The 12,568-nt window shown below is 47.0% G+C and overlaps 1 protein-coding gene across 1 annotated transcript in view; it reads left to right on the top strand.

Moving 5' to 3' along the window:
- The first annotated feature begins 10,804 nt into the window (after positions 1–10,804).
- wscd2 (WSC domain containing 2) overlaps positions 10,805–12,568 on the top strand; it is a 300,323-nt gene continuing 298,559 nt past the window's right edge. Inside the window, exon 1 of the mRNA XM_041201991.1 lies at positions 10,805–11,518. Coding sequence (XP_041057925.1) covers positions 11,104–11,518 — 415 coding nt within the window. The 5' untranslated portion in view covers positions 10,805–11,103. The remainder of the gene's footprint in view (positions 11,519–12,568) is intronic.

Here is a 12,568-nt window from a genome sequence, read left to right as displayed (position 1 = left end):
TTTCCAATTTCTTAAGAAACAAGTTGGTGGGAGGGCACCTCCATGCTGAAGCACCCTCTCAGTTACTTTCATTAGCGCGCGGACTGCTGCTCCTCTCATGTCCGAAGGCCTCTGAGTGGTCCAACGGCTTTGAAAGCCTGCCTGCCAGATTGTGCAGGGGAGCCCACCTCCGTGCCAATGAAGTGGTGCCCACCCCCTCTGCCCAAATCCCAAAGAGCAACAGTTACCCCACCACCCCCCCCCTCAGGTGGTGGGGGGGGGGCAGTGGGGGGTGGAGGTGGCGGGGGGGGGGGGGGGGTGTCGGTGGTGAGGGGAGTGCAAGTTTGGGAGACGGAACCAGTCCCACTCCTGGTTCCCATCCCAAAAGCGGAAATTCAGCCCAAGAGGAACGTTCAAACGAGCGATGGCTAAAGGAGTGTGGATTAAATGGAGATGGGTAAGGTTACGATCGTGATGCAGACGAGGCATATCCCAAGTTGGCTCTCAAATGTAATTTTTCCATTGCCAGTTTGCTAAGCCAACCCAAACATCGAGAACGTAATTAGGTTTTGTTTTGCCTTCGTTTCGCCGTCAGTGTAGCTATGTAAATTGAAGCCATGCTAGTATTTATGTTTTGTCCTTTCACGTAATGCTCCAATTTTCTCTCCTTTCAATTCCTGCGCTGTTTTGTCCTGTTTTCATGTGACACTTTGGGCTTGCTTTTATGTTTGCTCTCTGTGGGGGTGGTAATGCCTGGGTTTGAGTGGAAAGTTGGCATTCCATCCTCTGTCGGCTCCAACGTTTAAATTACAGAAAAATTTAGTTGCTGACACCCTTCCGTCTGGATTCCTGCCTCCAGACAGTACACCCTTCCGTCTGGATTCCTGCCTCCAGACAGTACACCCTTCCATCTGGATTCCTGCCTCCAGACAGTACACCCTTCCGTCTGGATTCCTCCCTCCGGACAGTACACCCTTCCGTCTGGATTCCTGCCTCCAGACAGTACACCCTTCCGTCTGGATTCCTGCCTCCAGACAGTACACCCTTCCGTCTGGATTCCTCCCTCCAGACAGTACACCCTTCCGTCTGGATTCCTGCCTCCAGACAGTACACCCTTCCGTCTGGATTCCTCCCTCCAGACAGTACACCCTTCTGTAGCAGTCTCTTTCCCTCAGATATGTCTGTATTTCATTTCTGCTTGGCTTGTGGACCCAGAATGCTGTGGGTTCCACAATAGGTGCTGCTTTTACCAACGCGACCATCATCCAACCAGGGGCAGGATTTTCCCTGCGGCCATCCAGAATCCCACCGTAATCGGGGGCCGGAAGCCCGCACTGTGTGGGGAATGGTCACTTGCCCATGATTGTCCCCCCACCACCCCCCCCCCCCCCAAATTGGCCAAATACTGACCAGGAGCCAGCCCACCATCCCATTGAGGATGACAGGCAGGGTCTCAAAGCTGCAGGGCCAAGAGGCACAGCAGGATTCCACGGCAGGGTAAGTGTTAGAGAAGGTGCCCCCCAAAATGGAGACACCCTTTCTCTGACTTGTCAAAACATAAGATAAAAAAATGCCTTTGCAGACGCGCCACCACCGGTGGGGGTGGGGGTGGGGGGGGAAGCCCCCCACCCCTAACAGTGTGGCCTGTGGCTTCATCTGGAGCCAGGCAGGCATGGAGACCCTCCAGGCCTGCCTGGTGTGCTGCTACCCCCCCCCCCCACACCCCCCACCCCACCCTCCCCCAATCTGCTACCAGGAGGCTGCTTTCAGGCAGCTGCACTATCCCCCCGGCACCTGTCGGGACTTGGAAAATCCTCGTCGGCCTCCAACGCTTGGCCTTAAGTGACCATCAACAGGTTCAGTTGGCTAGCCGCTACTTTCCGGGTGTGTGGCAATGCTGCCAACCTCTGACCCCACCCCTCCCACCGGCCCTCCCCCCCCCCCCCCCATCAATCCTGCCTGTGGCAAAATGGCCGCATGGTGGGATGGAGCCGGCGAACGGGCAAGGCAGCCGGCAATGGGCATTTCCGGTCTCACCCCACCTCCATTCAGCCTACAAATCCAGCTTATATATTTTAAACTGCAGCCGTTCACTTTTAAAGCTATCTTTTACCTTTAGTCCGCCTGGGGATCACATTGCCAACATGACGGTCAGAATCTTTACAAACACAGATAAAACCGCTATCACACCATCGCGGGCGATACAAGGAGGACTTTTGGGTACCTTTGTGAACCCTCTCATCACCTGGCCATCTGACCATTGCCATTTGTGGGATCTTGCTGTGCTGAAATTGGCGGCTGGGTTTCCTATATCCGACATTGCGTTTCAGAACAGTGAAGCCCTTTGGAGCGTGCTCAGGTTGCGAAGGTGCTGTACAAATGCAGGATCATCCACTCGTTCCTCAGCGAAGGCCATTTAACTGGAGCTGTCAGCAGGAAAGCGATGTCGTGCTCACTCAGGTAGCCTGCTTCGCAAATCCCAGTGCTCAGTCCTGTTGGCATAGAAACCGTCCCCATTTATATCGTGAAGTGGATTTAAAACAACTGCACATGCAAAATTGCTGTTTGTGATTATTTAATCGGAATCCCAATCTGCTTTGTTGGTTGAGGAAGGTCTAAACCTGACAGCGGCAGCAAAACTGATGCGAATTTAGCATCTCCAGGGTCAAGGCCGGCCCTATTGGGTGTAGACTTCAGGCTCACCCTCAGTACTTGGCATTTACATTGGAAGTTCAGGTGCCCTGGAAAGCTACCTACACTGACGCTCTGGATGACCAGTTGGAGTCTCTCAGGGGTTTGGTGCCAATGCAGCTGATGGTGGTGAGCAGAGGAGGCTCTGGGAGCTGCAGGGCCACTGAAATTTATAAGGCTGAGATCAGTAGGCTTTTCTTTTTGGCAATGGCATCAAGGTATTTGGAACAAAGGCAGGTAAATGGAGTTGCAATAGTTATCAGTCATGATCTAATAGTTGAATGCTCGGGGCTGAATGGTCTATTCTTTCCTCGCTCGTTCACTGGATATGGACGTCCCTGGCAGTTAAGGCCGGCATTTACTGCTCATTCCTTAATTTCCTTTAAGAAGTTGGTAGTGAGCCACCATTTTGAACTGCTGCTGTCTGTGGGGCAGGCAGCTGCAGGGTTCTGGCTTAGCATCGACGAAGGAATGATGATACGGTGCCAAGTCAGAATAGTGTGTGACTTGGAGGGGAATGTGCACATGCTGATGTTGCACTGCATCTGCTGTCCATGTCCTTCTATGAAGTTGTGGGTTTGGAAGGTGCTGTCAAAGAAGTCATGGTGAGTTGCTGCAGTGCATCTTGTAGGCAGTTACACACTGCAGCTACTGTGCGCCCCTGGTGAAAGGAGTGAATTTTTAAAGTGATGAATGGGGTGATGATCAAACAGGCTGCTTTGTCCTGGATGGTATTGAGATTTTGGGGTATTGTTGGAGCTGCATGCATCCAGGCAATTGGAGTGTATCCCATCACACTCTTGACTTGTGCCTTGTAGATGGTGGACAAGCTGTGAGGAGTTAAGAGATGCCACAGCATTCATAGCCTCTGACCTTTCCTTGTAACCACAGTATTTATAATGGCTGGTTTAGTTAAGTTCCTAGTTAATGGTAACCCCCAGGGTGGTGATGATGGGGGAGTCAATGATGGTAATGCGCTGGAATGTTAGGGGGAGGTGAGTAGATTTTCTTCTGTTGGAGTTAATCACTGCATGACACCTGGGTGGTGTGACTGCTCCGAGACTCATTGCAAGTGAAGACATGATAAGACTTCTAAAAGAATTTCATTGGGGGTATTTTTTTATTTTCACTGCCTGGGCAATAACTGGTAAAGTTGTTTGCCCGCTCATTATAGAACCCTGCTGATGCTCATCCTATTGATTTCAGGGTTAAAATTCCCCTCCATGCCTCTCTGTTGGTTGAATGGTGAGGGTAAGCCCATTGCATTCTTGGTGGCAATCTTGGCAATGGATGAACATTGTTTCCTGTGTCCAGTCCCAGCAAGTTCATTGAGCTTGATCACCATTACATTCCAGACTTTAATCTTCGTCTGCGTTTGACACTCGTGTTATAATAGAATATTAAGATTGCCAACCATTTGGATTTGAACCAGGTGCACCATTTTGAATGAATTGTCAAACATTTCTTGGATGTAAATCTGGGTACCGGAAATCCAGCTTTTAAAAGGAGTCAGTTAAGAAGGATATTGCAGGTAAACACCCAACCCGAGTCCTCTGTATTTCACTCTTCAGCCCCCATTTTTGTCAAGAGATGGCATTCATATCCAGCCTACAATCAGGTGCTTTTTGTCTGATTATGCTCCTGTGAAGTGCTTTGGGATGTTTTACACTGTTAAAGGTGCTATATAAATGCAAGCGATTGTTACGTTCCCTACACGGCGGTGTACCTATTATTGCCTTTGCGTAGAGGCTTCTAAGGGAGTGGATGGTGACCCGAATGGGTTCGCAGCTTCCTCTTCAAAAATAAATCTCCAACACACAGTGAACAGCAAGGAAGAACAACCTCAGCCAACACCCCGCACGCATTGCGTTTGTTCAAATTACTCAAACACACTCCATCATGAATTCTGCACAGCATTTCACATTTCAATTAGGGAATAACCTTGAAAAAAATCTCCTAATTGATTATATGTGCCAACATTTTTCCATGGTTCTTAACAGACTTTGATGTCTCTTAGTTGAGTGACAATCCTATAACAATTGATTTTTTTTTTCCTTTTTTTTTGTCCAAATATCTGACTGTGCAAAATTCTGAAACTATTTCTGAAGGATATGGTGTACATATAGCGTGTTTTAGTTTATAGTGATGCCTTCAAAGTAATGACATTACCTCCATCACAGAAAATTTCAAAGCCTGTGTTCACATATTTACCTAATAAGAAGCCATTATGATGTTAATATAATATTTTCTTTAAGCTCCTTTTGACTTATTTTCCTAGGGAAGAATTATCCCCCCCATTGGGGGGGGAGCGGGGGCGGGCAAGTGCAGGAGCGGGAGCGTGCAGGCGCGCCCCCAATCGGGGGCTAGCCGCCATTTTACATGGGCGGGCCACTTAAGGCCTGCCCAGCGTGACATCCTCCATGAGGCACTAAGCACTCCCTGGGATTCCCTCAGCCAGGAGTGCGGTCTTTCACGCATGTGTCTCCCTGAGGCTAAGTGCTGCCTCAGGGAGATCAGCGCCAAATTTAAAAATGGTAAAGGTGCAAAAACCAAAATTTCCCTGACTTGCCCCCTCAGGTGACACTGTCACATGAGTTGGGACATGTCCATCACCTTAAATCATACATTTATTAAGTTTTTAAAAACCCCCATGAAATCTCATCCCGCCCGTGGATGAGGTTTCATGCTTTTTCTGAAGCTCACCAAGGCTCCCGGCCTGCCCACCAACCCTAAGGCTGGACGGGCAGGTCCATTAACGAGGTTAATGACTTAGTCAATGGCCTCAGTAGACTGGTAACAGGTTGGGGGCGGGGGGGAGATGGCGCAGCTGACTCAGCTGCGCCCCCACCGACCTGGAAATGGAAATGACACGGGGTGACGTCGGGAGTTCCGCCACGCGTCAGTGAACGGGCCCTGCCCTCCTGCTCGCCGACCTAAAGATCCTGCCCTTAATCCCTAATATCTGGTAAAACAATAGGATTATGGATAAGTACAGATGGAGATGAAAGAGGGATATGTGGAATATTACATAGAGTTGACAGTACACAGATGGGCCATTTGGCTCACTTGGTCTGTGCTGAGACTATTTCCACCCTACTTCATCTAGCCCCATCAACATATGTTTCCATTCCTTTCACCCTCATATACTTATCTAGCTTCCCCTTAAATGCATCTACGCAATTTTCCTCAATTACTCTTTGTAGTACCAAATTGCACATTCCCACCTCTCTCTGCATAAAGAAGGTTCTCCTGAATTCCCTTATGTCACCACTGAACCTTCGGAAGATGATGAGACCCGAGCCACTTGCGATATCAAGTTATTACAGGTTATTACATTACTATTAATACAACTTTCCTAAGGAGCAGGAAATGGATTGACTTGCATTCATGATAGAGCAGATCATGGGAGGATTAAGCTTGATATGTCTTCGATGATTATCAATGATTATACACCAGTTTTCTGAAGCTGTGCTCCGTTAAACACCTTCACAACTCTTTTGTCAGATGGCTCTTTTTTAATGAAGCTGATCACTACCGAACAGTCTGCTGACCTGTTCGTAAGGTTTTGTTTTAATGGTGAAAGCTAATTTGAACAGCTGGCCGGGGGAGGTTTGTGACCTGAACACCGGTGGCGGCGGAGCTAAATTAATAAATAGGGAATAAACACAGGAAACGCTCAGCAGGTCTGGCAGCATCTTTGGAGAGAGAAACAGAGTTAATGTTTCAGGCCTTTGGCCTTTCATCAGAACTGGAAGATGTTCAAGATGTCCCGTCAGAGAGAAGAGCAGAAATCCTTCAAGGTGGGCATCTCTGGCAGGGAAGTGGCAGTGAACTAGACACAAATACAAAAGCAAAATACCATGGATGCTCATAATCTAAAATAGAAAGCGTTGCAAATACTCATTAGGTCAGGCAGCATCTGTGGAGGGCAATACGGGGTTAACGATGACCTACAGAGTTTTTTTTGTTTCAGATTTCCAGCAACTGCCAAATTTTGCTTTTGGCCTAAATGGGGGCTGATGCTGTAACACAAGAATTAATCGGGAGAAGTTCTGAAATGCACTGACAGATGTGTTTTGATATGTTCACACGTTTGACCTGGAAGAGATTTGTCTCATTTAACCTTATTGCAGCGAGGGGATATTCCGCCGAGAGAGGGTTAACTGCCAAAGAATGTTGGCTGAAATGGTTCCCTGGTGAGATTCCATATGGAACAGCCAATAATACTGGAAAAGAGCCGGCAGGTCAGGAAGCACCTGTTGGGAGGGAGACCGAGATAATGTTTCAGGTTGATGAACCTTCAGAACTGGAAGATATTAGAGATAGACAGGTATGATACACATGTGAAGCCAGAGGAAAGGAACAAAAGGGAAGATCTGTGATACTTCTGTTATCATCATTATGGGCCTTGAGGCCATCCATAATTATTGCTGGAGGCAAGGCTGTTAGTACACTTTATCTATGATGGAACATTATACTAACTATGTACAATACAGACTTAGCGCGAGACTCCACATTGAACTGTCTCTCAGTACACTCTGTCATCATGTAATGTTGCATCACACATGATGTAGACTGTATTTACATATTTAACATTAACCCTTCACACCACAACATGGTGGAGGGCAGGAGAGATTAAATGACAAAAGGAGTGATGGTGCAGAGAGACAAAGTATGGGTCCAGAGGAGATGTAAATGGTTCCAGCAGAGAAGGAGGGAAGTATGGAAAATCTAGCAAAGAGAATGTTCCCACAGCTCAGAAATATGGCAGATGAGGGGTGTAACAATCTCAGTGTTACAGGTTCCCAAGTAACAGCACTGCCACTCCCATTGCAGGAGGCTGCTTAACTAAAGGTGAGACTGTGGAGTGAGTTACTTTATTCTTCATATTGGAAAATAACTGCAAGGCTACATTGCTGAGATACAGGGATAAAAGCAAAATGCTGCAGATTCTGGAAATCTGAAATAAAAACAGGAAATGCTGGGAAAAACTCAGCAGGCCTGGCAGCATCGGTGGAGCACGAAACAGAGTTAATGTTTCGAGTCTGTGTGACTCATCTTCAGAGCTTTGAAGAAGAGTCACACAGACTCAAAACGTCAACTCTGTAACTCTCTCCACCGATGCTGCCAGACTGGCAGAGATTTTTTTTTTTAGCATTTTCTGTTTTTATTATTGCAGAAATACAGTTTCAGTTGGGGGTTAAGCACTGAACATATTGGTGCAAGCGGTGGTGTACCTGGAAAATTAAAATGGATTACATTCAGGCTACAGGGTTTTGCTTGGAGCTGGCTGTTATGCAACGACCTTCCACTTCATTAAACTCCCTTACGTGTGATTCATAACCAAATGTACATTAGCATTAATGGAATGTTTCAGTGGTCTTCTCATAAATTATTGAACACTCTCAAAGAAGCAGGACTTACATAAAAGACGCAGTCCCTGTTTACAGCTCAGCTGATTGGGCTTTCCTAATAGGTGCCCTTTGAACTTCCCTCTGCAATGAATCCAATGCAACCCCTTGCCCTCACTCCCGCTATTGGGTGATGTTCTTTCATCTGAGCAGGGCGGGTCATTGTGATCGTCATCCATGGAGATGCTATCTAACCGGACGCGGTAGGACACTAACTTTGATTGCACCTCGTTCCAACTATTTATCTAATTTTTTTTGCTGTACAGCATCAACAGTCTGCATTTATATAGCATCTTTAACATCGCAAAACACCCCAAGGTGCTCTGCAGGAGCGTTATCACCATAAAATTAGATGCCAAGCCACAGAAGGAGATATTCGGGTGGAAGACCAAAAGTTTGGTCCAAGAGGTGGATATTAAGGAAGGTTTTAAAAAAGGAAAGAGGGGCAGAAAGCCGGAGAGGCTTGAGGAGGGACTTCCAGAGCTCAGGGCCTGGGCTGCTGAAGGCACGGCCCCCAAAAGTCAGGGATGCACAAGAGGCCGGAATTGGAAGATCACAGCACAGACGGCTGTGGGGCTGGGAGAGGTTACAGGGGCAAGGCCAAAGAGGGGTTTGAAAACAAGGATGCCTGTTATAGAATAGAAACAGAAAATGCTGGAAACACTCCGCTGGTCTGGCAGCATCTATGAAAAGAGAACAGAATTATATTTCAGGTCAGTCAGAGCTTTTATATGGCTTTTATATCTTGCTACTTATTCAGAGCATGAATTGAACATTTGCTGAATATTTACCCAAAGCCCAACACTAAATTAAGTGGAACAATAAGTAGTGTAGATCAGAGCAAAAAATTGCAAAGGGACATTGATCGATTAAGTGAGTGAGCAGATGGAGTTCATGTCGTGTGTGTTATAATGTTATAAAGGCACCAATCACTCACAAGAGATTGTGGAAACACGTTGTGGGTTCATTTATTAATTCTAGACATATTTGAACATATATACATGGATAAGTGCGCCAACTGGGGTTGAGATAAAGATCGGCTATGATCTAATTGAATGGCACTACAGGCTCAAGGGACTCAATAACCTCCTTCTGTTCTATCCAACAGAGTGCAAAAAACAAACAAAACTACCAGCCTGCTAAGCTTTCTATTGGCTGTTGACCTAAAAGAAAGCTGACATTGTAGACAAGGACAGACAAAGACAAACAAATAGTCTCTGGAACACAATGAGCACCACCTGTGGAAAACCACCTGTCCAAGTTAAATAATATTCAGTTTTGGAGTTTTCCATTCATTCCTCACAAGGGCAGAGAGCACGGCAGTGCAAATAGAAATATAAGTTTGCCCAGGAGTTTTGTGTCTTGCTTATTTGTCTCGGGAGATATGTTTTTAGCTGAGTGTCTTTACACATGGTGAAACTCACCCAACATTTTTAAGAGTAGCCAAACCAAGCGACATCAGACATCCACACAGAATTTCTGTGTGCTTGACAGAGAATGCACCCAATCTTGTCTTTATTTTACTGTCCACAAGTATGGCATTAATCGTTGAGTAGCGAACAGGTGCAGGAAGCCTATCCCACTAACTGGCTCAAAGATGCACAGGCCAATTGTACAATGACTGCAAACTCCCTGCCATTGGCTGACTACCTCAGCCCAAATTGGGAATCCCACCTGGGGAACACCTTGGTTTATAGCTCGTTATCAAATAGGGGCAATGCCTTTACTGTCTCACGCATCAAACCAGCTTGGAGTCCTGATGAAAGGTCATCGGCCTGAAACTTTAACTCCTGTTTCTTTCTGCACACACACTGCTAGGCCTACTGAGAATTTCCAGCTTCTGCTGTCTTTATTAAAAAGGACAAGGGCTTGGGCCGTGTTTCAACCATTGGAACGGCTTCTGCTATGCCGCAGCTTCAAGTGTGAGAGAATAAGTCAAATTTAAGAATGACTGGCAGTATTTTTACTGGCACAGATGACATTTTGCAAATTTGTTAACGACTAGAAAACTGGCTCTCAGATCTATAAAGTTAATTTCATCTTCAGGTTATAAATTGACTATTGTCGTAATTGCTGCCTCTCTCTCTCTCTCTCTTCAAAGGTCACTGCTTACCACAGCTTTGATTTTGTATGCCGTTCTGTTTTTGCAGGAGCTGAACCCGTGCAGATGGACAAAGTGTGCGGGTGCCTAACGGACCAAGAGCGACTCGTTTGCAGCCTCGAGCCCCCACGCTGGAGCCTCAGGAGGGGGTTTTGAATCAGACCCATCTGCCCGAAGTGGGCCTGTGGCGGGTGGGGGGAAGTGGCGGGCGGTGGAAGGGGGAAGCAAGAGGAACCCCCTGAAACAAAAGGATGCTCACAGGGAAGCTGCGTCCACGATTTGAAAACAAATTGGGAACTGTGTCAGCCGACCCACGTCCAAACTGCTTCCACCAGCACTTCATCTACCTGATATGAGCCCTCTGTCACTCAGCTCCCCAGGGCCTTCCTGAACAATTTAACTAGGGAGGAAGATATCAAAATACTCTGCTACGACTGTCTTGCGTGAATATAAGATTACAGCCTGCTGAAAAGGTTGTACCTCAGAAGACGGAAATTTGGACGGGTGAATTACCTCTCCAGACGGACGAGTGTGGGCAGAGTGGGGTGGGTGGGTGGGGGGGTGGGGGGGGTGGGAGGGGTTGGGGAGGGTGTTCCTCTCCTCTTATTGATAAGGAATGTAAGTAGCTCTTCGGAAGCAGCGATGATGACAGCTCCCTTATGAACGATCACCTTGAGAATTCAAGGCTCTTTTTATTACCTTTCGTATTGCAAGGAAACACCAAACCGATGAAGCACAAGTTGGGAGGAAATAGTTGACCGGGCAACTGAATAATTATGTGGCCCTTTCAGTCCTAGCGTGGATTATAAAAACGTCCTCCCTTTGTATTTTTTGGAAAAGCTGTTGATTGAGATAATATTCTATTTTTTTTACCTGCCGTCCTGAATTACAAAAGCACTTAAAAAAGGTTATGAGTTGGGAATGGCCAGATTAGCGATAAAGATACAGCGGTATTTCCGACGGAAGCCAGTCCGATTTTTCACCTTCATTATCATTTACCTCATGGCCGGCAGCTTGATGTTTCTGCACTCAGGGTTTGTGCGGGACAGCACTTTAACAGGCGGGGCCTCGTATCCTGGTGACGGGACGGTTAGCGGAGCCCTGGGCGGCTCAGTGGGTGCCGGAGGGCTCCAGAAGTTTGCCTTCCTGCCCTTCGCCAGGGGGTACAGGGAAGTGCCGGAGAAGGAGCCTCAGGCGTTGCCGCGGAGATACGGCCCCCCCTGGCTGAAACCGGTCTCGCAAGACTCTGTGGACAAACTGAGATCCGGGGAGCATGTTGGGCTTTGGAGCAGGGCCCTGAAGGGGAAAATGTCGAGAGACCAGGACGAGAACAAAGGTAGGTCAGATCCATTCGTACGTTCGTATTGTTGACGACTGCTGCTGTTTCTTATGTCATTCATTGTCTGCCCTCCAACGTGACCTTGTAAATCAATCCTAGGTGAATGAGGCTTGTTATTAGTATGCCGTCCTGCTTCAGTTTGACTGAGGTATTTTACCCTATTTTTTGAACGATTTCTCATGATGACAGTGTGACAGAAGCAGATCCACGTGTGCGGTAGATGGGAGCATTGCTGTAGTGAACCTTTTTTCTGAGACACCCTCAGTAGGTAGATGTTGGATCCTCATCACCAGTTTGTTGTGAGAGGTGGCCGAGTTGGTACTATTGATAGAGTTGAACCTCTCAGCTCTACAACTTCAGATGGTTTGTCAGGAACCTTCTTCTCCGGAGCTGCCTGAACATCAGGTGCTTTGATGGGCACCTGCAGTTCTGGATCCTCAACTCTTACGGGAACATCAGACATGCCTGTTATGAGTTGAGTTCCCTCAACAGAAAATGCTGACCTGGTTGTGAACACTGGTGGAATCATTTCTTGGTGATTTGTCTCTCTCTTCATTAGATGATCCACATGCCTCCATATGACTCAGCCTTCCACCTCCACATGGTAAGATAGAGGTCCAGTTACATTAGTCCTTCTCCAAATTTCTTCACATTTACCATCTCTCCCATGGTAACTTTCCTCTCAAGACCATGCCAGTCATGTCTAGTTTTCTGACTCCTTTCCACCTTCCCGTCTAAATTCTGCATTATTAAGCTGAATATTGTCCTGAGATGGCGTTTTAACAATAACTCTGCAGGTGTGACAACTGTTGTTGTGTGAGGGGTGGTCCTATAGTGGAAAAGAAAGTGTGTTAGCTTGTAGCTAAGAAATCTCCAGTTAACTTCTTCATGCCTGCCTTGAAAGTTTGAACCACCCTTTTGGCCAGTCCATTTGAGGAAGGTTGGTACGGTGAAGTTTTTACATGAGTGATACCGTTGAGGCTGATAAATCGTTGAAACTCAGCACTCGTAAATGCTGTTCCATTATCAGAAATGTCTACTTCTGGT

Source organism: Carcharodon carcharias, chromosome 13, assembly GCF_017639515.1.
Source record: "Carcharodon carcharias isolate sCarCar2 chromosome 13, sCarCar2.pri, whole genome shotgun sequence".
In the NCBI taxonomy this organism is placed as follows: Eukaryota; Metazoa; Chordata; class Chondrichthyes; order Lamniformes; family Lamnidae; genus Carcharodon; species Carcharodon carcharias.
The sequence above is the reverse complement of the archived record's forward strand: the minus strand, read 5'-3'. Positions and strand labels throughout refer to the sequence as shown.